The sequence below is a fragment of the Somniosus microcephalus genome, chromosome 4, assembly GCF_052327205.1.
Source record: "Somniosus microcephalus isolate GS21.2 chromosome 4, FLI_Smic_1.0, whole genome shotgun sequence".
In the NCBI taxonomy this organism is placed as follows: domain Eukaryota; kingdom Metazoa; phylum Chordata; class Chondrichthyes; order Squaliformes; family Somniosidae; genus Somniosus; species Somniosus microcephalus.
In genome coordinates this window covers 45,046,518-45,073,886 of record NC_140990.1, presented here as the reverse complement: position 1 = coordinate 45,073,886, position 27,369 = coordinate 45,046,518, and the positions used below count along the sequence as shown (strand labels likewise).

Genomic DNA, 27,369 nt, shown 5'->3' with positions numbered 1-27,369 from the left:
GGTTTTGTTTAGTGATCCCAGGCATGTTACCGATACCTTCCCTGGATACCAAGGCTGGGAGAGGCACTCTGGAAGGTTTGGGGAGCTGGGACTTGTCCATGAGAGTAACCGAAGGTATGAGAACTGAAACAATCTAGAGTTAGAAAGGTGAAAAGGCCCAAATCTGCAGCAGTCGGTAACAGGACATCAAAGACTCCACACACTGTGTGTTGGAAACAAAGCTGATTTATTTGGCATATGTCCAGAAGATTAAACTCCAGCCCAGTTAGGGAGTTATTAACATCAGAAACAAACCCGAACTATCAGAATGAACATGGTTCAGTCCTGGATGTGATTAACAGCAGTAATAACAGCAGAATCCAACCCCTGCAGTCAGTTGTGAACTCGCTGGTGTTTCAGTAGGCTGGATGACTGAGTGAATCCCTTCCCACACATGGTGCAGGTGAACGGTCTCTCCCCAGTGTGAGTGCTTTGGTGTGCCAGCCGATCATTTTTCCTTTTAAAGGTCTTCTCACAGTCAGAACATTTAAATGGTCTCTTATCAGTGTGAACAAGTTGGTGTGACGTGAGGTCAGCTGATGAAGTGAATCCCTTCCCACACACAGAGCAGGTGAACGGCCTCTCCCCAGTGTGAACTCGCTGGTGTGTCAACAGATCCCTTGTGCTTTTGAAGCTCTTCTCAGAGTTGGAACATTCTAAAGGTCTCTTTTTGGTGTGACCAAGTTGGTGTGCAGTGAGGACGGCAGACTCTGTGAATCCCTTCCCACACATGGAGCAGGTGAACGGCCTCTCCCTGCTGTGAGTGCGTTGGTGTGCCAGCAAAGAATTTCTGCTTTTAAAGCTCTTCTCACAGTCAGAGCATTTAAAAGATCTATCATCAGTGTGAACAAGCTGGTGTGCAGTGAGGTGGGATGAAGAAATGAATCCCTTTCTGTTGTGTCGGTACCTTTCTACCTAGACACAATTTAGGACTCAGAACTCAGAAATTCAAACATGAAGTGCTTTATTGGAAGGAAAGGAAGTTCTGGAGAGTTCCGAACAAAGAGAGCTAAACTTAACAGAGAACACCCAACCATTTATCTCCTGTGACAGCGCCACCACAGGTGGGAGGAGAACACACAATACATAACACTTCCCACACACGGAGCAGGTGAGCGGCCTCTCCCCGGTGTGAATACACTGGTGTTCAGTGAGGCTCCATGAATGAGTGAATCCCTTCCCACACAGAGCAGGTGAATGGTCTCTCCCCAGTGTGATTGCGTCGATGAGTTTCCAGCTCAGAGTGGCAAGAGAATCTCTTCCCACAGTCCCCACATTTCCACGGTTCCTCCATGGTGCGGGTGTCCTTGTGTCTCTCCAGGTTGGATGATCGGTTGAAGCCTCATCTACACACAGAACACATATATGCTTACTCCCCACTGTGAAAATTTCCCTCATGTAACAGATTCTACAAACAATACTAATTATGATATTCATACAATATTATAGTTGTGTAGTAAAGTTCTTCTGACAGGCAGTGTTCACCAACTGAGCAGACCAATAGTTAGCAGATCTGGGAGGCACCACAAGATGTTCCACCTTGACTGCAGTCAGCTTTCTTATCCCCGGGGTTCGGACTCTCAGCCAAGCTGCTAACTGCCCCTCTATTCAGGCCTGAAAAGTAGAGCCTGCGTGATTCTTGTTACATCTGTGAATCAGATCATCCTGCTGAAGGAAAGCTACAGAACAAACAACCTCAAAGTAAACTTACAATTAATGAACTAACAAAGGGCCTCCATCAAACGGCAAGGAATATTACTTCCAGCTGCATTCCTTTTACAGATGTGCTCGCTCTAACTCGATCTTCCGTAGACATAGGCTTGGCAGATTGTTTTTGTAACTAACAGCTCCTTTAGTATATTTTCTTCCCACAATTGAGTGTTGTGCCTCAGGAGTTAATTGGAACTATAAACTTCTTAAATTGATAATTAAGACAGATGGCTTTGCCCGTTGCCTAGACAGCACAATGATGTTTATGGACATCTCCAACAGGGAAGGTCTCTGTGTAGAGAATAACAACAAGTTGCATTTATGTAGCACCTTTAACATAGTAAACTGTCCCAAGGTGCTTCACAGGAGCCTATTATCAAACAAAATTTTGACACCAAACCGCATAAGGAGATATCAGCGCAAAAGAGGTCGGTTTTAAGGAGCGGCTTAAAAGAGGAAAGTCGAGGAGTTTGGGGGAACGAATTCCAGAGCTTAGGGCCCAGTAGCTGAAGGCACGGCTGCCAATGGTGAAGCGATTAAAACTGGGGACGTGCAAGAGGCCAGAATTGGAGGAGCGCAGCAATCTGGGAGGGTTGTAGGGCTGGAGGAGGTTACAGAGATAGGGAGGGGTGAGGCCAAGGAGGAATTGGAAAAAAGTTTCAATTCTGGAGAAAGCAGTGACAGGGTACTGAATTTGGATGATCAGCCATGATCTCATTGAATGGCGGAGCAGGCTCGAGGGGCCGAATGGCCTACTCCTGCTCCTATCTTCTATGTTTCTAGGCAGTTAATCTTTTAATTCAGAATCTAACAATTCTAGTAAACATACAATAGCAAAATACTGTGAATGCTGGAAATCTGAAATGACAACAGAAAATGCTGGAAACACTCAGTAGGTCATACGTATATGAAATAAAGAAAATCTGTCCTGTGTTTAGAATTTCATTCTAAATCTAATTTAATCATGACAATATTTTCATTTTAATTCCGGACTTCTAAAACACTATTTCCCACACTCGGTCCCTCCCTATAAACTGTCCCTGTGTAATATTTCTCAGTTTAGGTGAAGAATGCTAGCTGACCAGTCACCATTTCTCCTCCATTTGCAGACGCTCCCTGACCAGTCACCATTTCTCCTCCATTTACAGACGCTCCCTGACCAGTCTCCATTTCTCCTTTCATTACAGACGCTCCCTGATGTGCCAAATAACCGCCTGAATCCATGAGGTTGAAACTTAAAACTAAAGGCTTTCATTAAGTAAGAATCATGACATCAAATTAACATAGGGCAACCATCATTCATCACCGACCCAGCCCTTATGAGTAAAACCCAGCTCTTATAAATAAGACTCACACCAATCAGGAGGATCCATAAAGGCGGAGCTAGGGAGGAACATTAGTGGTTACACCTGTAAAACATTACAGACATTAACAAGTACAACAACAGACAATCCAGAACACAGAGTTATTTCATCACACTCCCTGACCAGTCACCATTTCTCCTATTTACAGACACTCCCTGACCAGTCCCCATTTCTCCTCCATTTACAGACGCTCCCTGGCCAGTCCCCATTTCTCCTATTTACAGACACTCCCTGACCAGCCACCATTTACAGACGCTTCCTGACCAGTCCCCATTTCTCCTCCATTTACAGACGCTCCCTGGCCAGTCCCCATTTCTCCTCCTTTTACAGACGCTCCCTGACTCACTTCCTGTCTGTCCCGGAGTTTGGCGCTTTGTTGAGATTCGGGCCGGAGTGAAACGGGAACCCGCGGGTGGAGGCGGATAATGTTCACTGCTCTTATAATCGGGCCTGGGGCCGAACTCGGGGTGTGAGCGGCCCGTGTCCCCCCGGGGTTCATGAACCCGCTCCCTGAGCGGAGAGTGTGAGCTGAGCATGCGCGGGCCTTGGCAGCAGCCGCTGACACATCAGGTGAGAGAGCTCAGGGAGCGGGTTCATGGACCCCGGGGGGACGCGGGCCGCTCACACCCCGAGCTCAGGGAGCGGGTTCATGAACCCCGGGGGGACGCGGGCCGCTCACACCCCGAGCGGGTTCATGAATCCCGGGGGGACGCGGGCCGCTCACACCCCGAGCTCAGGGAGCGGGTTCATGAACCCCGGGGGGACGCGGGCCGCTCACACCCCGAGCTCAGGGAGCGGGTTCATGAACCCCGGGGGGACGCGGGCCGCTCACACCCCGAGCTCAGGGAGCGGGTTCATGAACCCTGGGGGGACGCGGGCCGCTCACACCCCGAGCTCAGGGAGCGGGTTCATGAACCCCGGGGGGACGCGGGCCGCTCACACCCCGAGCTCAGGGAGCGGGTTCATGAACCCCGGGGGGACGAGGGTCGCTCACACCTCGAGCTCAGGGAGCGGGTTCATGAACCCCGAGGGGACGCGGGCCGCTCACACCCCGAGCTCGGGGAGCGGGTTCATGAACCCTGGGGGGACGCGGGCCGCTCACACCCCGAGCTCGGGGAGCGTGTTCATGAACCCCGGGGGGACGCGGGCCGCTCACACCCCGAGCTCGGGGAGCGGGTTCATGAACCCCGGGGGGACGCGGGCCGCTCACACCCCGAGCTCAGGGAGCGGGTTCATGAACCCCGGGGGGACGAGGGTCGCTCACACCTCGAGCTCAGGGAGCGGGTTCATGAACCCCGAGGGGACGCGGGCCGCTCACACCCCGAGCTCGGGGAGCGGGTTCATGAACCCTGGGGGGACGCGGGCCGCTCACACCCCGAGCTCGGGGAGCGTGTTCATGAACCCCGGGGGGACGCGGGACGCTCACACCCCGAGCTCAGGGAGCGGGTTCATGAACCCCGGGGGGACGCGGGCCGCTCACACCCCGAGCTCAGGGAGCGGGTTCATGAACCCCGGGGGGACGCGGGCCGCTCACACCCCGAGCTCGGGGAGCGTGTTCATGAACCCCGGGGGGACGCGGGCCGCTCACACCCCGAGCTCAGGGAGCGGGTTCATGAACCCCGGGGGGCCGCGGGCCGCTCACACCCCGAGCTCAGGGAGCGGGTTCATGAACCCCGGGGGGTCGCGGGCCGCTCACACCCCGAGCTCAGGGAGCGGGTTCATGAACCCCGGGGGGACGCGGGCCGCTCACACCCCGAGCTCAGGGAGCGGGTTCATGAACCCCGGGGGGACGCGGGCCGCTCACACCCCGTGCTCAGGGAGCAGGTTCATGAACCCCGGGGGGACGCGGGCCGCTCACACCCCGTGCTCAGGGAGCGGGTTCATGAACCCCGGGGGGACGCGGGCCGCTCACACCCCGTGCTCAGGGAGCGGGTTCATGAACCCCGGGGGGACGCGGGCCGCTCACACCCCGAGCTCAGGGAGCAGGTTCATGAACCCCGGGGGGGACGCGGGCTGCACACACCCCGAGTGCGGCCCCAGGCCCCATTATAAAAACACTCAACATTATCCGCCTCCCCGCAACTACCCGCCAGTTTAAGACACAAACTCCGGGACAACCAGGAAGTGCTGGGAAATCCCCAGTGAGTCAGGGAGCGTCTATAAATGGAGGAAAAATGGTGACTGGTCAGGGAGCGTCTAAATGGAGGAGAAATGGTGACTGCTCAGGGAGCGTCTGTAAATGGAGGAGAAATGGGGACTGGTCAGGGAGTGTCTGTAAATGGAGGACTGGCAGCTCAATATTCCGGGGTATAGAATCTTCAGGCGAGACAGAGGGGGATGTAAAAGAGGAGAGGATGTCGCAATATTATTCAAGGAGTCAATTACTGCAGTAAGGAGGAATGATATCTTAGCAGGTTCCTCTAATGAGGCCATATGGGTAGTACTTAAAACAAAAAGGGGGCAAGCACTTTGCTGGGAGTGCAATATCGGCCCCCAAACAGTCAGGGGGAGATAGAGGAACAGATATCTAGGCAAATCACAGAGAAGTGTAGAAATAATAGGGTAATAATAGTGGGGGATTTCAACTTCCCCAATATTAACTGGGATAGTCAGAGTGTGAAAGGCTTAGAGGGTGCGGAATTCTTAAAGTGCGTCCAGGAGAGCTTTTTGAGCCAGCATGTAGAAAGTCCTACAAGAGAGGGGGCGGTACTGGACCTAATTCTAGGGAATGTAGCTGGGCAAGTGGTAGAAGTGTCCGTAGGAGAGCATTTTGGTGGCAGTGACCATAATTCGGAGAGATTTAAGGTAGTCATGGAAAAGGAAGATGGACCGGAAATAAAGGTTCTAAATTGGGGGAAGGCCGATTTTAATATGATAAGGCAGGATCTGGCCAAAGTGGACTGGGATCAGCTACTTAGAAACATAAAAGATATGAGCAGGAGTAGGCCATTCGGTCCTTCGAGCCTGCTCCGCCATTCAATGAGATCATGGCTGATCATCCAAATTCAGTACCCTGTTCTTGCCTTCTCCCCATATCCCTTGATCCCTTTAGCCTTAAGAAATATATCTAACGCCGCCTTGAATATATTTAATGAATTGGCCTCCACTGCCTTCTGTGGTAGAGAATTCCATAGGCTCACAACTCTCGGGGTGAAGAAATTCCTCCTCATCTCTTTCCTAAATGGCTTACCACTTACCCTTAGACTGTGACCCCTGGTTCTGGACTCCCCAGCCATCGGGAACATCCTTCCTGCATCTAGTCTATCTAGTCCTGTTAGAATTTTATAAGTTTCGATGAGATCCCCTCTCATTCTTCTAAACTCCAGCGAGTATAAGCCCAATCAATTCAATCTCTCCTCATACGTCATTCCTGCCATCCCAGGTATCAGCCTGGTGAATCTTCGCTGCACTCCTTCCATGGCAAGAACACCCTGCCTCAGATAAGGCGACCAAAACTGCACACAATACTCAAGATGTGGTCTCACCAAGGCCCTGTACAACTGCAGCAAGACATCCTTGTTCCTATACTCGAACCCACTCGCTACGAAGGCCAACATGCCATTTGCCTTCTTAACCGCCTGCTGCACCTGCATGCTTACCTTCAGCGACTGGTACACAAGGACACCCAGGTCTCGTTGCACTTCCCCTTCTCCCAATCTATTAATCTGCCTTCCTGTTTTTGCCACCAAAGTGGATAACCTCGCATTTATCCACGCTATATTGCATCTGCCATACATCTGCCCAATCACCCAACCTGTCCAAATCATACTGGAGTTTCTTGGTATCCTCCTCACAGCACACACGCCCACCCAGCTTTGTGTTGTCTGCAAACTTGGAGATATTACATCTAATTCCCTCGTCTAGATCATTTATATATATTGTGAATAGCTGGGGTCCCAGGACCGATCCCTGCGGTACCCCACTAGTCACTGCCTGCCACTCGGAAAAAGAGCCGTTTATTCCAACTCTTTGCTTCCTGTCTGCCAACCAGTTCTTTATCCAAGTCAGTACCTTGCCCCCAATCCCATGTGCCTCAACTTTACACGCTAATCTCTTATGCGGGACCTTATCAAAAGCCTTCTGAAAGTCCAAATACACCACATCCACTGGTTCTTCCTTACCTATTCTAGCAGTTACATCCTCAAAAAATTCCAGTAGATTAGTCAAGCACGATTTACCTTTTGTAAATCCATGTTGACTTTGTCCGATCCTGTCACTGTTTTCCAAGTGCTCTGCTATTACATCTTTTATAATGGACTCTAGCATTTTCCCCACTTGTAGGAAAATCCTCATCAGAGCAGCGGGAGTCTTTCAGAAAGGAAATAGAGAGAGTACAATGCCAACATGTTCCCGTAAAGGTCAAGGGTGGGACCAACAAGCCCAGGGAACACTGGATGGCAAGGGATATACAAGAATGGATTAGGAAAAAAAGGGAGGCTTCTGGCAGATACAAAGGACTAAAAACAGTGGAAGCCCCACAGGAGTATAGAAAGTGCAGGGGGGTACTTAAAAAAGAAATTAGGAGAGCGAAGAGGGGGCATGAAAATACACTGGCGAGCAAAATAAAGGAAAATCCCAAGGTGTTTTATAAGTATATTAAGGGCAAGAGGGTAACCAGGGAAAGAGCAGTGAAAGTATGGCCAGAGGGGGCAGTATCGGAGCTTCAGGATTGCTTCGAACACACTGATTGGGGCATGTTTGCACATAATGACATCGAGGAATACGCATCCACAGTGCTATTCTACATCAACAGCTGCGTAGAGGTCGTCACGACCCACAAAAATATCAGGTCATACCCCAACCAGAAACCCTGGATGAACGGAGCGGTCCGCTCACTGTTGAAAGCACGCGACGCAGCATTTAAATCTGGCGACGCGGCGGCTTACAGTGCAGCTAGGACCAACCTAAAAAAGGGTATCAGGACTGCCAAAAGGAAACAGACACTGCGGATAGAGGATCACTTCCGCAACAACTCGGACCCCCGGCGCATGTGGCAAGGCATCCAGTCCATCACTGACTACAAGGGCAAAAACACCAGTCCCCCGGTCAGCGACGCCTCCCTTCCGGAGGAGCTTAACAACTTCTATGCTCGCTTCAACAGGGACAACAAGGAGCCGGCTACCAAAGCCTTGCCACCCCTGGAAGACCAGGTGCTCACTCTGTCGACCTCCGACGTAAGGGGCGCTCTACGCAGAGTGAACACACGAAATGCTGCTGGACCGGATAGCATCCCTGGACGGGTACTCAAGGAATGAGATCAGCTGGCTGATGTCTTCACCGCCATCTTCAATCTGTCATTGGCCCAGGCAGTAGTCCCTACATGCTTCAAGACCGCCACCATCATTCCTGTGCCTAAACAAGCGGCTGTGACGTGTCTGAACGACTACCGACCTGTCACACTCACACCCATCATAATGAAGTGTTTCGAGAGACTGGTCTTAGCCCACATCAAAGCCAGTGTTCCTGCCTCCCTTGACTAACACCAGTTTGCCTATCGTGCAAACAGATCAACGGAGGATGCAATCACAACTGCTCTACACTCGGCACTGAATCACCTAGATGGTAAGGAGGCCTACATCAGAATGTTGTTTATAGACTACAGCTCAGCATTCAACACTATCATCCCCAACAAGCTGGCCACCAAACTCTTGGCCTGAACACTTCCCTCTGCAACTGGACCCTGGACTTCCTAACAAACAGACCCCAGTCTGTCAAATTAGGTAACCACACCTCCCCCCCGCCCCCCCGACCCTGAACACGGGGGCCCCACAAGGATGTGTGCTGAGCCCCCTCCTCTACTCCCTCTTCACCCACGACTGTGTGGCTGTTAATTGTTCCAACACCATCATCAAGTTTGCAGATGACACCACGGTAGTAGGCCAGATCACCAACAACGATGAGTCAGCCTACAGGGAGGAGGTCCAGCATCTCGTGAAGTGGTGCGCCGACAACAGCCTGGCCCTTAACACCAAGAAAACAAAGGGAATAATCATGGACTTCAGGAAGTCCAAAGGCGGAAGTCACACCCCCATCCACATCAATGGGGCGGAGGTGGAAAGGGTGGACAGCTTTAAGTTCCTCGGAGTCCACATCACGGAAGACCTCTCCTGGTCCCTCAACACCTCCTCTCTGGTGAAGAAGGCCCAGCAGCGCCGATATTTCTTGAGGAGGCTGAAGGGATGTAATCTGTCACCCCTGATCCTCTCTAACTTCTACCGCTGCACTATAGAGAGCATCCTGACAAACTGTATCACGGTATGGTATGGCAGCTGTAGCTCCCATGACCGGAAAGCCCTGCAGCGGGTAGTCAAAACTGCCCAACGCATTACCAGCACCCGGCTACCGACCATAGAGCATATATATCAGAAACGCTGCCTATGGAGGGCACGGTCCATCATCAAAGACCCTACCCACCCCAGCCACAGTCTGTTCGCCCTCCTACCATCTGGAAGACGCTACAGATGCATTCGCACCCGTACGACCAGATTTAGGAACAGCTTCTTTCCCAGGGCTGTCATCCTACTGAACTCCACAAATAAACACTAAAGCCTGCACATCTGCCAATGCACTTTATTATGGTCATATTTATGCTAATATACTGCAAGCCAAATGTATAAATGTATGTTGAATGTTTAAGTGTCCTAATCCAAATTGTACACTCTCGGGAGCCGCAAGCCTACATTTCGTTGTACTGCACTTGTGCACTAACAATGACAATAAAAGTTGATTTGATTTGATTTGAGTAGGGTCCATTAGGGACCAAAGTGGCAATCTGTGTGTAGAGCCGGAAGATGTGGGTGAGGTTTTAAATGGATATTTTGCATCTGTGTTCACTATGGAGAAGGACGATGTAGGCATAGAAATCAGGCAGGGGGATTGTGATATACTTGAACAAATTAGTATTGAGAGGGAGGAGGTACTCGCGGTTTTAGCGGGCTTAAAAGTGGATAAATCCCCAGGCCCAGATGAGATGTATCCCAGGCTGCTGTGTGAGGCAAGGGAGGAGGTTGCAGGGGCTCTGACACAAATTTTCAGAATCTCTGGCCACAGGGGAGGTGCCAGAGGACTGGAAGATAGCTAACGTAGTACCATTATTCAAGAAGGGTAGTAGGGTTAACCAGGGAATTACAGGCCAGTGAGCCTAACATCAGTGGTAGGGAAATTATTGTAAAAAATTCTGAGGGACAGAATTAGTCTCCACTTGGAGAGGCAAGGATTAATCAAGGATAGTCAGCATGGCTTTGTCAGGGGGAGATCATGTCTAACCAATTTGATTGAATTTTTTGAGGGGGTGACTAGGTGTGTGGATGAGGGTAGTGCAGTTGATGTAGTCTACATGGACTTCAGTAAGGCTTTTGACAAAGTCCAGCATGGGAGACTGGTCAAGAAGCTAAGAGCCCATGGGATCCAGGGCAATTTGGAAGGCAGCAGCAGCCAACTTCCCAGCACCAGGGGTGCTTCTGCTGCTCAGGAAGGGAGGAAAAAGAGTGGGAGAGCAAGTGGTAGGGGATTCTATCGTAAGGGGAACAGATAGACGTTTCTGTGGCCGTAGATGTGACTCCAGGATGGTTTGTTGCCTCCCTGGTGCCAGGGTCAAGGATATCACTGAACGGCTGCAGGGCATTCTGAAGGGGGAGGGTGAACAGTCAGAGGTCGTGGTTCACATTGGGACCAATGACATGGGTAGGAAGAGGGATGAGGTCCTGCAGCAAGAATTTAGGGAGCTTGGTAGCAGATTAAAGAGCAGGACCTCAAAGGTTGTAATCTCTGGATTACTCCCGGTGCCACGTGCTAGTGAGTATAGGAATAGGAGGATAGAGCAGATGAATGCGTGGCTAAAGAGTTGGTGCAGGAGGGAGGGCTTTAGTTTCCTGGATCACTGGGCCTGCTTCTGGGGAAGGTGGGACTTGTACAAGTCGGACGGGTTGCACCTGAACCAGAGCGGGACAAATATCCTTGCGGGGAGGTTTGCTAGCACTGATCGGGGGGGGTTTAAACTAAAATGGCAGGGGGTTGGGAACCTTAGCAGGGAGACAGAGGAAAGGGAAACAGGGATAAAAGCAAAAGATAGCAAGGAGAAAAACAAAAGTGGCAGTCAGAGAAATCAACGGTTTAAATCAAACGTGGCCACAGTAAATAATAATTCTAATAGGTCTAAGAGCGTTAAAAAAACAAGCCTGAAGGCTGTGTGTCTTAATGCGAGGAGCATTTGTAATAAGGTGGACGAATTGGCTGCGCAAATAGAGGTAAACAAATATGATTTGGTTGGGATTACGGAAACGTGGCTCAAGGATGGCCAAGACTGGGAACTCAACATCCAGGGGTATTCGATATTCAGGAAAGATAGGCAAAAAGGAAAGGGAGGTGGGGTAGCATTACTGGTTAAAGAAGGGATTAATACAATTGTAATGAAGGATATTAGCTGTGATGATGTGGAATCTGTATGGGTAGAATTGAGAAATACTAAGGGGAAAAAAACATTAGTGGGAGTGGTGTATAGACCTCCCAACAGTAAGGCGGAGGTTGGGGATGGCATGAAAAGGGAAATTAAAGAAGCGTGCAATAAGGGCACAGCAGTCATCATGGGTGACTTTAATCTACATATAGATTGGGCCAACCAAATTAGTAACAATACTGTGGAGGAGGAATTCCTGGAGTGTTTACGGGATGGTTTCCTGGACCAATTTGTCGAGGAACCAACCAGAGATCAGGCCATCTTAGACTGGGTATTATGTAATGAGAAAGGATTAATTAGCAATCTTGTTGTACGAGGCCCCTTGGGTCAGAGCGATCATAATATGATCAAATTCTTCATTAAGATGGAGAATGAAGTAGTTGACTCAGAGACTAGGGTCCTCAATTTAAATAAAGGAAACTACGATGGTCTGAGGAGCGAGTTGGGTAGGATTGATTGGGGAATGGCACTCAAAGGGTTGACAGTGGATGGGCAATGGCAAACATTCAAAGATCGAATGGATGAGCTACAGAATTGTTCATCCCAGTTTGGCATAAAAATAAAACAAAAAAGGTGACTCAACCGTGGCTAACAAGGGAAATTAGGGATAGCATAAGATCCAAGGAGACGACATATAAATGGGCCAGAAAAAGCAATAATCCTGAGGATTGGGAGCAGTTTAGGATTCAACAAAGGAGGACAAAGGGATTAATTAAGAAAGGGAAAATAGAATGAGAGTAAGCTTGCAGGGAACATAAAAACTGACTGTAAAAGCTTTTATAGATATGTGAAGAGAAAAAGATTGGTGAAGTCAAGCGTAGGTCCCTTGCAGTCAGAATCAGGGGAATTTATAATGGGAAACAAAGAAATGGCAGGCCAAATAAATTCATACTTTGGTTCTGTCTTCACAAAGGAGGACACAAATAACCTCCCAGAGATGCCAGAGAAGATAGGGTCTGATGAAAGGGAGGAACTGAAAGAAATCAGTATTTGTAGGGAAATGGAGTTAGGAAAATTGATGGGACTGAAGGCCGATAAATCCCCAGGGCCTGATAATCTACATCCCAGGGTACTTAAGGAAGTGGCCCTAGAAATAGTAGATGCATTGCTGGTCATCTTCCAGAACTCGATAGACTCTGGAACAGTACCCATGGATTGGAGGGTAGCTAATGTTACCCCACTATTCAAAAAAGGTGGTCGAGAAAAAGCGGGGAATTATAGACCGGTAAGCCTGACATCGGTAGTGGGGAAAATGCTGGAATCTATTATAAAAGATGTAATAGCAGAGCACTTGGTAAGCAGTGACAGGATCGGACAAAGTCAACATGGATTTACAAAAGGTAAATCATGCTTGACTAATCTACTGGAATTTTTTGAGGATGTAACTGGTAAAATAGATAAGGGAGAACCAGTGGATGTGGTGTATTTGGACTTTCAGAAGGCTTTCGATAAGGTCCCACATAAGAGATTAGTGTGCAAAATTAAGGCACATGGAATTGGGGGCAAGGTATTGGCTTGGATAGAGAACTGGTTGGCGGACAGAAAGCAAAGAGTTGGAATAAACGGGTCGTTTTCCGAGTGGCAGGCAGTAACTAGTGGGGTACCGCAAGGATCGGTCCTAGGACCCCAGCTGTTCACAATATATATTAATGATCTGGACGATGGAATTGGATGTAATATCTCCAAATTTGCAGACGACACAAAGCTGGGTGGGAGGGTAAGCTGTGAGGAGGATGTCGTGAAACTCCAGTACGACTTGGACAGGTTGGGTGATTGGGCAGAAACATGGCAAATGCACTATAATGTGGATAAATGTGAGGTTATCCACTTTGGTGGCAAAAAGAGGAAGGCAGATTATTATTTGAATGGCAACAGATTGGGAGAAGGGGAAGTGCAGAGAGACCTGGGTGTTCTTGTGCACCAGTCGCTGAAGGTAAGCATGCAGGTGCAGCAGGCGGTTAAGAAGGCAAATGGTATGTTGGCCTTCGTAGCAAGAGGGTTCGAGTACAGGAACAAGGATGTCTTGCTGCAGTTGTACAGGGCCTTGGTGAGACCGCACCTTGAGTACTGTGTGCAGTTTAGGTCGCCTTACCTGAGGAAGGACGTTCTTGCCATGGAAGGAGTGCAGCGAAGATTCACCAGGCTGATACCTGGGATGGCAGGAATGACGTATGAGGAGAGATTGTGTCGATTGGGCTTATATTCACTGGAGTTTAGAAGATTGAGAGGGGATCTCATCGAAACCTATAAAATTCGGTCAGGCCTGGACAGACTAGGTGCAGGAAGGATGTTTATGATGTCCGGGGAGTCCAGAACCAGGGGTCATAGTCTAAGGATAAGGGGTAAGCCATTTAGGACTGAAATGAGGAGGAATTTCTTCACCAAGAGAGTGGTGAACCTGTGGAATTCTCTGCCACAGAGGGCGGTGGAGGCCAGTTCATTAAATATATTCAAGAAAGAGTTGGATAATTTCTTAAGGCTAAAGTGATCAAGGGATATGGGGAGAAGGCAGGGATAGGGTACTGAATTTGGATGATCAGCCATGATCTCATTGAATGGCGGAGCAGGCTCGAAGGGCCGAATGGCCTACTCCTGCTCCTATCTTCTATGAAGGAGGCGAGTGTGCAGTGGAGAGTCAGGGACAGACTAGGTCACTGAGGGATGAAGGAGGCGAGTGGGTATTGGAGAGTCAGGTTCGTGCTAGGTCACTGAGGGATGAAGAAGGCGAGTGTGCAGTGGAGAGTCAGGGTCGGGATAGGTCACTGAGGGATGAAGGAGGCGAGTGTGCAGTGGAGAGTCAGGGTCGGGCTAGTCGGGAGTCGGCGGGAGGCGCGAGCGGGAAGCTTTAAAAAGCTTCAGAGACCAGGTAAGGCCTCAGACCGCGGGTGTCGGCAGGAGGCGCAAGCAGGAAGCTTTAAAAAGCTTCAGAGACCAGGTAAGGCCTCAGACCGCGGGTGTCGGCAGGAGGCGCGAGCGGGAAGCTTTAAAAAGTTTCAGAGGCCAGGTAAGGCCTCAGACCGTGGGTGTCAGCGGGAGGCGCGAGCGGGAAGCGTTAAAAAGCTTCAGAGACCCAGGTAAGGCCTCAGACCGCGGGTGTCGACGGGAGGCCAGGTAGGTTTACCAATCTCCAGTCTCGGACCTCAGAGGGAAGGAGAGAGGTAAAAAGTAATCCAAGTGTGACATCACCAGAAAGCGGGTAAGTGATTGGTTGGTGAGTATTTCTCTCTTTCTTAAGCTTAAACTCTGTGGTTTATAGTTTCTAAGGTGCGATATTCATCATCTAGAATCGGGGCAGTGGGTATTTAAGAATAATATTAATAAATTAAATTAATTACATAGAATGGGAGATCAGGTGATGTGTTGCTGCTGCAATATTTGGGAGCTGGTGGACACCATTGATGCTCACGGTGATCACATTTGCAGTAAGTGTCGGCTGCTCGAGGAATTCCGGCTCTGTGTTGAAGAGCTGGAGTCCGAGCTTCAAACACTGAGACACATCAGGGAGGGGGAGAGTTACCTGGACTCTGTATCAGGAGGTAGTCACACCAATTAGATTAATTAATTCAGATGTAGTCCGTGGCCAGGGTCAGGATGGTGTGACTAGAAGTGAGGCAGGTATGGGGATCCAGAAGGTAGTGTTGGAGGAGCCGCAGCCCTTGCACTTGTCCAACAGGTTCGAGGCTCTTACTCCCTGTGAGGATTGGAACGGGGACTGCGGGGAGGATGAGCAACCCGGCCACAGCACCGTGGAGCGGGGAGCCATTCAAGTGGGGGGAGATAAAAGAAAATGTTGTAGGGGTGGGGGATAGATAGAGTTCTTTGCAGCCGAGAGCGAGAGTCCCGAAGGCTGTGTTGCCTGCCCGGTGCCAGGGTTAAGGACATCTCCTCTGGGCTGGAGAGAAACTTGGAGTGGGAGGGAGAGGATCCAGTTGTCGTGGTCCATGTTGGTACCAACGACATAGATAGGACAAGGAAGGAGGTTCTGCTGAGGGAGTTTGAGCAGCTAGGGGCCAAAATAAAAAGCAGAACCACAAGGGTAATAATCATTGGATTACTACCTGAGCCACGTGCAAATTTGGCTAGGATAAATAAAATTAGAGAGTTAAATGCGTGGCTCAAAGACTGGTGTGGGAGAAATGGGTTTTGCTTCCTGGGACACTGGCATCAGTACTGGGACAGGAGAGAGCTGTTCCGTTGGGATGGACTTCACTTGGCCAGTGCTGGGACTAGAATCCTGGTGAATCGAATAACTAGGGCTGTAGAGAGGGCTTTAAACTAATTAGTGGGGGGGAGGTTTTAAGAGAGCGAAAAATAAAAATGACAGCGGAGAAGGCAATAGAGCAAGGTAGCAGTGGGGGAATTAAAAACCAGAGCTTGTCAGGAAGGGACAGAATGTATAATGATAAAGGTAAAGTAGTAAAAGGGGTAAAAGCAGGAATAAATTGTCAGAAAACATATTTGAAAGTTCTTTATCTGAATGCACGCAGCATTCGTAACAAAATTGACGAGTTGACGGTACAAATAACTGCACATGGGTATGATCTGGTGGCCATTACGGAAACATGGCTGCAAGATAATGACTGGGAACTAAACATACAAGGGTATTTGACAATTAGGAAGGACAGACAGGAAGGAAAGGGAGGTGGGGTTGCTATGTTAATCAAGGATGGAATCACTGCAAGTCAGAAATGATATTGGGTCAAAGGATCAGGATAGTGAAATAGTTTGGGTGGAGATAAGGAATAAGAAGGGGAAAAAGTCACTAGTGGGCGTAGTCTATAGGCCTCCTAACAGTTGCAACTCTGTTGGTCGGAGTATAAATCAGGAAATAGTTGGGGCTTGTAATAAGGGAACAGCTATAATCATGGGGGATTTTAACTTTCATATTGACTGGACTAATCAAATTGGGCATGGCAGCCTTGAGGAACAGTTCATTGAGTGTATTAGGGACGGGTTCCTTGAGCAGTATGTAACTGAACCAACCAGGGGGCAGGCAATCTTAGATCTGGTCCTGTGTAATGAAACAGGATTAATAAAAAATGTCCTAGTAAAGGATCCTCTTGGAATGAGTGACCATAATATGGTTGAATTCAAATTCAGTTTGAGGATGAGAGAGTTGGATCTCAAACCAGCATACTGAGCTTAAATAAAGGAGACTATGAAGGTATGAGAGTAGAATTGACTAAAGTGGACTGGGAAAACAGATTAAAGTGTAAGACGGTACAAGAGCAGTGGTCTACGTTCAAGGAGATATTTCACATCTTTCAAGATAAATATATTCCACTGAGGAAAAAGGGGAGTAAAACAAAAGACAGCCATCCGTGGCTTAGTAAAGTAATAAAGGATAGTATCCGACTGAAAACAAGGGCATATAAAGTAGCCAAATCTAGTGGGAGGATAGAAGATTGGGAAGCATTTAAAAGCCAGCAAACAATAACTAAAAGATTAATTAAGGGAGGGAAGATAGATTATGAAAGTAAACTAGCAAAAAATATAAAAACAGATAGCAAGAGTTTCTACAGCTATATAAAAAGAAAAAGGGTGGCTAAAGTGAACGTTGGCCCCTTAGAGGATGGGACCGGGAAACTAGTGGTGGGGAACATGGAGATGGCAAAGACCATGAACAAATATTTTGTATCAGTCTTTACAGTAGAGAACACTAAAAATATCCCAACACTGGACAAACAGGGGACAATGGTGGGGGGAGGAGCTAAAGACGATTAAAATCACTAAGGAGATGGTACTCAGTAAAATAATGGGACTTAAGGCGGATAAATCCCCTGGACCTGATGGCCTACATCCTAGGGTCTTGAGAGAAGTGGCGGTAGGGATTGTGGATGCATTGGTGATTATTTTCCAGAACTCCCTGAACTCAGGAAAGGTCCCGGCAGATTGGAAAACTGCTAATGTAACACCCTTATTTAAGAAGGGAAGTAGACAAAAAGCTGGAAACTATAGACCAGTTAGCCTAACATCTGTGGTTGGCAAAATGTTGGAGTCCATTATTAAGGAAACAGTAACAGAGCATTTGGATAAACATAATTTAATAGGACAGAGTCAGCATGGTTTTATGAAGGGGAAGTCATGTTTGACAAATTTGCTCGAATTCTTTCAGGATGTAACATACAGGGTGGATAAAGGGGAACCAGTGGATGTAGTGTATTTGGACTTCCAAAAGGCATTTGACAAGGTTCCACACAAAAGATTACTGATCAAGATAAGAAATCACGGGATTGGGGGTAATATACTGGCATGGGTGGAAGATTGGCTATCTAACAGAAAACAAAGAGTTGGGATAAATGGTTCATTCTCGGGCTGGCAATCATTAACTAGTGGTGTTCGCAGGGGTCAGTGCTGGGACCCCAACTCTTTACAATCTATATTAACGATTTGGAGGAAGGGACCGAGTGCAACATATCCAAGTTTGCCGACGATACAAAGATGGGAGGGAAAGCAATGAGTGAGGAGGACATAAAAGAACTGCAAAAGGACATAGACAGGCTAAGTGAGTGGGCAGAGATTTGACAGATGCAATATAATGTTGGAAAGTGTGAGGTTATGCACTTTGGCAGAAAAAATCAAAGAGCAAGTTATTATCTAAATGGAGAGAAACTGCAAAGTGCTACAGTGCAAAGGGATCTGGGGGTCCTGGTGCATGAAACACAAAAAGTTAGTATGCAGGTGCAGCAGGTGATCAGGAAGGCCAATGGAATCTTGGCTTTTATTGCAAGGGGGATGGAGTATAAAAACAGGGAAGTCTTGCTGCAGTTATACAGGGTATTGGTGAGGCCACACCTGGAATACTGCGTGCAGTTTTGGTTTCCATATTTAAGAAAAGATATACTTGCTCTCGAGGCGGTTCAGAGAAGGTTCACTCGGTTGATTCCGGAGATGAGGGGGTTGACGTATGAGGAAAGGTTGAGTAGGTTGGGACTCTACTCATTGGAGTTCAGAAGAATGAGAGGCGATCTTATCGAAACATATAAGATTGTGAGGGGGCTTGATCGGGTGGATGCGGTGAGGATGTTTCCACTGATAGGTGAGACTAGAACCAAGGGGCATAATCTAAGAATAAGGGGCTGCCCTTTCAAAACTGAGATGAGGAGAAACTTCTTCACTCAGAGGGTAGTAAATCTATGGAAATTGCTACCCCAGAGAGCTGTGGAAGCTGCAACATTAAATAAATTTAAAATGGAGATAGAAAGTTTCCTAGCAGATAAGGGAATTAGGGATTACGGGGAGAGGGCAGGGAGGTGGACGTGAGTCTAGATTCGGATCAGCCATGATCCTATTGAATGGCGGAGCAGGCCCGAGGGGCCGTATGGCCTACTCCTGCTCCTACTTCTTATGTTCTTGTGTTCTTATAGGACACTGAGGGATGAAGGAGGCGAGTGTGCAGTGGAGAGTCAGGGTAGGGCTAGGTCACTGAGGGATGAAGGAGGCGAGTGTGTAGTGGAGAGTCAGGGTCAGGCTCGGTCACTGAGGGATGAAGGAGGCGAGTGTGCAGTGGAGAGTCAGGGTCAGGCTCGGTCACTGAGGGATGAAGGAGGCGAGTGTGCAGTGGAGAGTCAGGATCGGGCTAGGTCACTGAGGGATGAAGGAGGCGAGTGTGCAGTGGAGAGTCAGGGTAGGGCTAGGTCATTGAGGGATGAAGGAGGCGAGTGTGCAGTGGGGAGTCAGGGTCAGGCTAGGTCACTGAAGGATGAAGGAGGCGAGTGTGCAGTGGAGAGTCAGGGTAGGGCTAGGTCACTGAAGGATGAAGGAGGCGAGTGTGCAGTGGAGAGTCAGGGTCGGGCTAGGTCACTGAGGGATGAAGGAGGCGAGTGTGCAGTGGAGAGTCAGGGTCAGGCTAGGTCACTGAGGGATGAAGGAGGCGAGTGTGCAGTGGAGAGTCAGGGTCGGGCTAGGTAACTGAAGGATGAAGGAGGCGAGTGTGCAGTGAAGAGTCAGGGTAGGGCTAGGTCACTGAGGGATGAAGGAGGCGAGTGTGCAGTGGAGAGTCAGGGTAGGGCTAGGTCATTGAGGGATGAAGGAGGCGAGTGTGCAGTGGGGAGTCAGGGTCAGGCTAGGTCACTGAAGGATGAAGGAGGTGAGTGTGCAGTGGAGAGTCAGGGTCGGGCTAGGTCAGTGAGGGATGAAGGAGGCGAGTGTGCAGTGGAGAGTCAGGGTAGGGCTAGGTAACTGGGGGTGAAGGAGGCGAGTGTGCAGTGGGGAGTCAGCGTAGGGCTCGGTCACTGAGGGATGAAGGAGGCGAGTGTGCAGTGGGGAGTCAGGGTCGGGCTAGGTCACTGGGGGATGAAGGAGGCGAGTGTGCAGTGGAGAGTCAGGGTCGGGCTAGGTAACTGGGGGTGAAGGAGGCGAGTGTGCAGTGGGGAGTCAGGGTCGGGCTAGGTCACTGGGGGATGAAGGAGGCGAGTGTGCAGTGGAGAGTCAGGGTCGGGCTAGGTCACTGAGGGATGAAGGAGGCGAGTGTGCAGTGGGGAGTCAGGGTCGGGCTAGGTAACTGGGGGTGAAGGAGGCGAGTGTGCAGTGGGGAGTCAGGGTCGGGCTAGGTCACTGGGGGATGAAGGAGGCGAGTGTGCAGTGGAGAGTCAGGGTAGGGCTAGGACACTGAGGGATGAAGGAGGCGAGTGTGCAGTGGAGAGTCAGGGTAGGGCTAGGTCACTGAGGGATGAAGGAGGCGAGTGTGCAGTGGAGAGTCAGGGTCGGGCTAGGACACTGAGGGATGAAGGAGGCGAGTGTGCAGTGGAGAGTCAGGGTCGGGCTAGTCGGGAGTCGGCGGGAGGCGCGAGTGGGAAGCTTTAAAAGGCTTCAGAGGCCCAGGTAAGGCCTCAGACCGCGGGTGTCGGCGGGAGGCGCGAGCGGGAAGCTTTAAAAAGCTTCAGAGACCCAGGTAAGGCCTCAGACCGCGGGTGTCGACGGGAGGCCAGGTAGGTTTACCAATCTCCAGTCTCGGACCTCAGAGGGAAGGAGAGAGGTAAAAAGTAATCCAAGTGTGACGTCACCAGAAAGCGGGTAAGTGATTGGTTGGTAAGTATTTCTCTCTTTTTTTTAAGCTTAAACTCTGTGGTTTATAGTTTCTAAGGTGCGATATTCATCATCTAGAATTGGGGCAGAGGGTATTTAAGAATAATATTAATAAATTAAATTAATTACATAGAATGGGAGATCAGGTGATGTGTTGCTGCTGCAATATGTGGGAGCTGGTGGACACCATTGATGCTCACGGTGATCACATTTGCAGTAAGTGTTGGCTGCTCGAGGAATTCCGGCTCCGTGTTGAAGAGCTGGAGTCCGAGCTTCAAACACTGAGACACATCAGGGAGGGGTAGAGTTACATGGACTCTGTATCAGGAGGTAGTCACACCAATTAGATTAATTAATTCAGATGCACTCCGTGGCCAGGGTCAGGATGGTGTGACTAGAAGTGAGGCAGGTACGGGGATCCAAGAGGTAGTGTTGGAGGAGCCACAGCCCTTGCTCTTGTCCAACAGGTTTGAGGCTCTTACTCCCTGTGAGGATGAGCAACCCGGCCACAGCACCGTGGAGCGGGGGGCCATTCAAGTGGGGGGAGATAAAACAAATGTTGTAGTGGTAGGGGATAGTATCGTTAGGGGGATAGATAGAGTTCTTTGCAGCCGAGAGCGAGAGTCCCGAAGGCTGTGTTGCCTGCCCGGTGCTAGGGTTAAGGATATCTCCTCTGGGCTGGAGAGAAACTTGGAGTGGGAGGGGGAGGATCCAGTTGTCGTGGTCCATGTTGGTACCAACGACATAGATAGGACAAGGAAGGAGGTTCTGCTGAGGGAGTTTGAGCAGCTAGGGGCCAAATTAAAAAGCAGAACCACAAGGGTAATAATCTCTGGATTACTACCTGAGCCATGTGCAAATTTGGCTAGGGTAAATAAAATTAGAGAGTTAAATGCGTGGCTCAAAGCCTGGTGTGGGAGAAATGGGTTTTGCTTCCTGGGACACTGGCATCAGTACTGGGACAGGAGAGAGCTGTTCCGTTGGGGCGGACTTCACTTGGCCAGTGCTGGGACTAGAGTCCTGGCGAATCGAATAACTAGGGCTGTAGAGAGGGCTTTAAACTAATTAGTGGGGGGGAGGTTTTAAGAGAGCGAAAAATAAAAATGACAGCGGAGAAGGCAATAGAGCAAGGTAGCAGTGGGGGAATTAAAAACCAGAGCGTGTCAGGAAGGGACAGAATGTATAATGATAAAGGTAAAGTGGTAAAAGCAGGAATAAATTGTCAAAAAACATATTTGAAAGTTCTTTATCTGAATGCACGCAGCATTCGTAACAAAATTGACGAGTTGACGGTACAAATAACTACACATGGGTATGATCTGGTGGCCATTACGGAAACATGGCTGCAAGATAATCATGACTGGGAACTAAACATACAAGGGTATTTGACAATTAGGAAGGACAGACAGGAAGGAAAGGGAGGTGGGGTTGCTATGTTAATCAAGGATGGAATCACTGCAATAGTCAGAAATGATATTGGGTCAAAGGATCAGGATAGTGAAATAGTTTGGGTGGAGATAAGGAATAATAAGGGGAAAAAGTCACTAGTGGGCATAGTCTATAGGCCTCCTAACAGTTGCAACTCTGTTGGTCGGAGTATAAATCAGGAAATAGTTGGGGCTTGTAATAAGGGAACAGCTATAATCATGGGGGATTTTAACTTTCATATTGACTGGACTAATCAAATTGGGCATGGCAGCCTTGAGGAACAGTTCATTGAGTGTATTAGGGACGGGTTCCTTGAGCAGTGTGTAACTGAACCAACCAGGGGGCAGGCAATCTTAGATCTGGTCCTGTGTAATGAAACAGGATTAATAAAAAATGTCCTAGTAAAGGATCCTCTTGGAATGAGTGACCATAATATGGTTGAATTCCAAATTCAGTTTGAGGGTGAGAGAGTTGGATCTCAAACCAGCATACTGAGCTTAAATAAAGGAGACTATGAAGGTATGAGAGTAGAATTGACTAAAGTGGACTGGGAAAACAGATTAAAGTGTAAGATGGTACAAGAGCAGTGGTCTACGTTCAAGGAGATATTTCACATCTTTCAAGATAAACATATTCCACTGAGGAAAAAGGGGAGTAAAACAAAAGACAGCCATCCGTGGCTTAGTAAAGTAATAAAGGATAGTATCCGACTGAAAACAAGGGCATATAAAGTAGCCAAATCTAGTGGGAGGATAGAAGATTGGGAAGCATTTAAAAGCCAGCAAACAATAACTAAAAGATTAATTAAGGGAAGATAGATTATGAAAGTAAACTAGCAAAAAATATAAAAACAGATAGCAAGAGTTTCTACAGCTATATAAAAAGAAAAAGGGTGGCTAAAGTGAACGTTGGCCACTTAGAGGATGGGACCGGGAAACTAGTGGTGGGGAACATGGAGATGGCAAAGACCATGAACAAATATTTTGTATCAGTCTTTACAGTAGAGGACACTAAAAATATCCCAACACTGGACAAACAGGGGACAATGGTGGGGGGAGGAGCTAAAGACGATTAAAATCACTAAGGAGATGGTACTCAGTAAAATAATGGGACTTAAGGCGGATAAATCCCCCGGACCTGATGGCCTACATCCTAGGGTCTTGAGTGAAGTGGCGGTAGGGATTGTGGATGCATTGGTGATTATTTTCCAGAACTCCCTGGACTCAGGAAAGGTCCCGGCAGATTGGAAAACTGCTAATGTAACACCCTTATTTAAGAAGGGAAGTAGACAAAAAGCTGGAAACTATAGACCAGTTAGCCTAACATCTGTGGTTGGCAAAATGTTGGAGTCCATTATTAAGGAAACAGTAACAGAGCATTTGGATAAACATAATTTAATAGGACAGAGTCAGCATGGTTTTATGAAGGGGAGTCATGTTTGACAAATTTGCTCGAATTCTTTGAGGATGTAACATACAGGGTGGATAAAGGGGAACCAGTGGATGTAGTGTATTTGGACTTCCAAAAGGCATTTGACAAGGTTCCACACAAAAGATTACTGATCAAGATAAGAAATCACAGGATTGGGGGTAATATACTGGCATGGGTGGAAGATTGGCTATCTAACAGAAAACAAAGAGTTGGGATAAATGGTTCATTCTCGGGCTGGCAATCATTAACTAGTGGTGTTTGCAGGGGTCAGTGCTGGGACCCCAACTCTTTACAATCTATATTAACGATTTGGAGGAAGGGACTGAGTGCAACATATCCAAGTTTGCCGACAATACAAAGATGGGAGGGAAAGCAATGAGTGAGGAGGACATAAAAAACCTGCAAAAGGACATCGGCAGGCTAAGTGAGTGGGCAGAGATTTGGCAGATGCAATATAATGTTGGAAAGTGTGAGGTTATGCACTTTGGCAGAAAAAAATCAAAGAGCAAGTTATTATCTAAATGGAGAGAAACTGCAAAGTGATCTGGGGGTCCTGGTGCATGAAACACAAAAAGTTAGTATGCAGGTGATCAGGAAGGCCAATGGAATCTTGTCTTTTATTGCAAGGGGGATGGAGTATAAAAACAGGGAAGTCTTGCTGCAGTTATACAGGGTATTGGTGAGGCCACACCTGGAATACTGCGTGCAGTTTTGGTTTCCATATTTAAGAAAAGATATACTTGCTCTCGAGGCAGTTCAGAGAAGGTTCACTCGGTTGATTCCGGAGATGAGGGGGTTGACGTATGAGGAAAGGTTGAGTAGGTTGGGATTCTACTCATTGGAGTTCAGAAGAATGAGAGGCGATCTTATCGAAACATATAAGATTGTGAGGGGGCTTGATCGGGTGGATGCGGTGAGGATGTTTCCACTGATGGGTGAGACTAGAACTAGGGGGCATAATCTAAGAATAAGGGGCTGCCCTTTCAAAACTGAGATGAGGAGAAACTTCTTCACTCAGAGGGTAGTAAATCTATGGAATTTGCTACCCCGGAGAGCTGTGGAAGCTGCAACATTAAATAAATTTAAAATGGAGATAGAAAGTTTCCTAGCAGATAAGGGAATTAGGGATTACGGGGAGAGGGCAGGGAAGTGGACGCGAGTCTAGATTCGGATCAGCCATGATCCTATTGAATGGCGGAGCAGGCCCGAGGGGCCTTATGGCCTACTCCTGCTTCTTATGTTCTTATAGGACACTGCGGGATGAAGGAGGCGAGTGTGCAGTGGAGAGTCAGGGTAGGGCTAGGTCACTAAGGGATGAAGGAGGCGAGTGTGCAGTGGAGAGTCAGGTTGGGCTAGGTCACGGAGGGATGAAGGAGGCGAGTGTGCAGTGGAGAGTCAGGGTAGGGCTAGGTCACTGAGGGATGAAGGAGGCGAGTGTGTAGTGGAGAGTCAGGGTCGGGCTGGGTCAATGAGGGATGAAGGAGGCGAGTGTGCAGTTGAGAGTCAGGGTTGGGCTAGGTCACTCACTGGTTCCGCTCTCTCTCCTCCCCTGAAGGTGCTGACTGTGGCCGGGTTCAGTTCTACACTCACTGGTTCCCCTCTCTCTCCTCCCCTGAAGGTGCTGACTGTGGCTGGGTTCAGTTCTGCACTTATTGGTTCTCATCCCTCTGCTCCACTGAAGGTACTGACTCTGGCTGTGTTCAATTCTACACTCACTGGTTCCTCTCTCTCTCCTCCCCTGAAATTGCTGACTCTGGCTGGGTTCAGTTCTACCCTCACTGGTTCCCCTTTCTCTCTCCTCCCCTGAAGGTGCTGACTCTGGCTGGGTTCAGTTCTACACTCACTGATTCCCCACATTTCGTAAACGGCTTCGGGCACGTTGTGAAACACACATGTGCAGAAGCACATTAATCTGATGCAAGATCACTTTCACACAAGCAGGCAGCGGTGTGGAGCCTCCTGAGAGTCTGGCCCCTTTACAGCCAGTATTTACAGCAGCTGGGACATGGAAAACAGTCTAATTAAAATCAGTCATATATATTTGTTAATTAAAAATAGTAACTTCTCCATCATTTACAGACGCTCCCAGGCCAGTCACCAATTCCCCTCCATTTACAGTCGCGCCCTGACCAGTCCCCATTTCTCCTCCATTTACAGACGCTCCCTGACCAGTCCCCATTTCTCCTCCATTTACAGACGCTCCCTGACCAGTCACCATTTCTCCTCCATTTACAGACGCTCCCTGACATCCTGTCTGTCCCGGAGTTTGGCGCGGGGCCCGTTTGCTGAGCGAATCGGGAGAAACCGGGAAGCGGCGGGCGGATAATTTTGAGTGTTTTAATAAATGGGGCCTGGGGCCGCACTCGGGGTGTGAGCGGCCCGCGTCTCCCCGGGGTTCATGAACCCGCTCCCTGAGCTCGGGGTGCGAGTGGCCCGCGTCTCCCCGGGGTTCATGAACCCGCTCCCTGAGCTCGGGGTGTGAGCGGCCCGCGTCCCCCCGAGGTTCATAAACCCGCTCACTGAGCTCTCTCACCTGATGTATCAGCGACTGCTGCCAAGGCCCGCGCATGCTCAGCTCACACTGCCCGGGTGATTGACGGGAGCTCCGGACCAATAGGTAGAGCGGGGCTGGAGGACCGAGCGGGCGGCGGATCCTCCAACCAATCGGAGTGGGTGACCTTTAAACCTGAACAACAGAAGGTGAGCTGAGCATGCGCACTCGGATCCTATCGGACGGAGTCGGCGCGGGGCAATCCGGGAAAGGCCTTGGTGTCGGTTCCAGAGTCGCGATCGGTGACGCAAAGTGAGTTTTCTCCGCTCCGATTGGGTGGAGAATCACGCGGGGGGTGGATCGGAGAGAATAAAGAGAAATAGAAAAACCTGAGAGTCCGCGAGGCCCCGGACCGAGCGGCGTCAGTTGGTCTGTGCACGTGAGCGCCTAGGGGACACGTGACCCGGGCCCACGGCCTGATTGACGGTAGCTTCTGACCAATAGGGAGCGAGTGGGGCGGTGCTGCAGGAGCGAGCCGGCGTGTCCTCCAACCAATCGGGGAGCCCGAGGGGCGGGACTAGCGCCGGCTGATTGTCTGATCCGCAGGGCAGCGAGTTTCTCCAGTCCCTTGTTCAGGGCCCGGGGCCAGGGGAGGCTGTGGGCCTTTATTCCCCTTATTGGACACAAGGCTCTTTGTCTCACAACACACTGGCTCAGGTTTTAATAGAGACTTTTTAAATTCATCAATAAAATCAGATAAACCCCGTGGAACAACATATTTAATATTTAGAAATAAAAATACTGTTATTTTTCCTCTGTGGAATTTGTTCGTTTCAGACAATAACAACGATTTGTATTTATATAACGTCTTTAATGTCGTAAAATGTCCCAACGCGCTTCACGGGAACGTTATAAAACAAAATTTGACACCGGGTACAAACCAAGCATATTCCCATAAGGAGGAAAGATGGGGCGTCCAAAGCTCGAGCTCCCTGGATGACAAAGGATATCGAGGTTAGAATAAAACAGAAAAAGGAGGTTTACGACAAATGTCAGGTACAGGTACAGAATACAGTCAAAAACCAGGAGAATACAGAGAGTGCGGGGAAATTGAAGAAGGATATATGAAAGAAAGACTTGCATTTATATAGCGCCTTTCACGACCACCAGACATCTCAAAGCTCTTTGCAGCCAATGAAGTACTTTTGAAGGGGAGTCACTGTTGTAATGTGGGAAACACAGCAGCCAATTTGTGCTCAGCAAGCTCCCACAAACAGCAATGTGATAATAACCAGATTATCTGTTTTTGTTATGTTGGTTGGCCAGGACACCGGGGATAACTCCCCTACTCTTCTTCAAAATGATCCATGGGATCTTTTACATCCACCTGAGAGAGCAAACGGGGCCTCAGTTTAAAATCTCAT

At 49.0% G+C, this 27,369-nt stretch overlaps 1 protein-coding gene across 4 annotated transcripts; it reads right to left on the bottom strand.

The window, feature by feature from the left end:
- Window positions 1-214: 214 nt before the first annotated feature.
- On the bottom strand, window positions 215-26,438 carry LOC147118781 (uncharacterized). Of its 4 annotated transcripts, XM_085984600.1 has the most exons (3): window positions 25,988-26,291; window positions 1,479-1,707; window positions 215-1,385 (listed from the first exon to the last, which is right to left on the bottom strand). In XM_085984600.1, exon 3 carries the CDS (start codon window positions 769-771, stop codon window positions 373-375), a length of 399 nt encoding a protein of 132 aa, XP_085840726.1. In that variant the 5' UTR covers window positions 772-1,385; window positions 1,479-1,707; window positions 25,988-26,291; the 3' UTR covers window positions 215-372. The 4 variants fall into 4 exon arrangements, with proteins under 4 accessions (XP_085840726.1, XP_085840728.1, XP_085840725.1 ...); XM_085984602.1 differs by lacking the exons at window positions 1,479-1,707; window positions 25,988-26,291 and adding an exon at window positions 26,335-26,438; XM_085984599.1 differs by lacking the exon at window positions 1,479-1,707 and having other exon boundaries at window positions 25,988-26,286.
- Window positions 26,439-27,369: the final 931 nt, after the last annotated feature.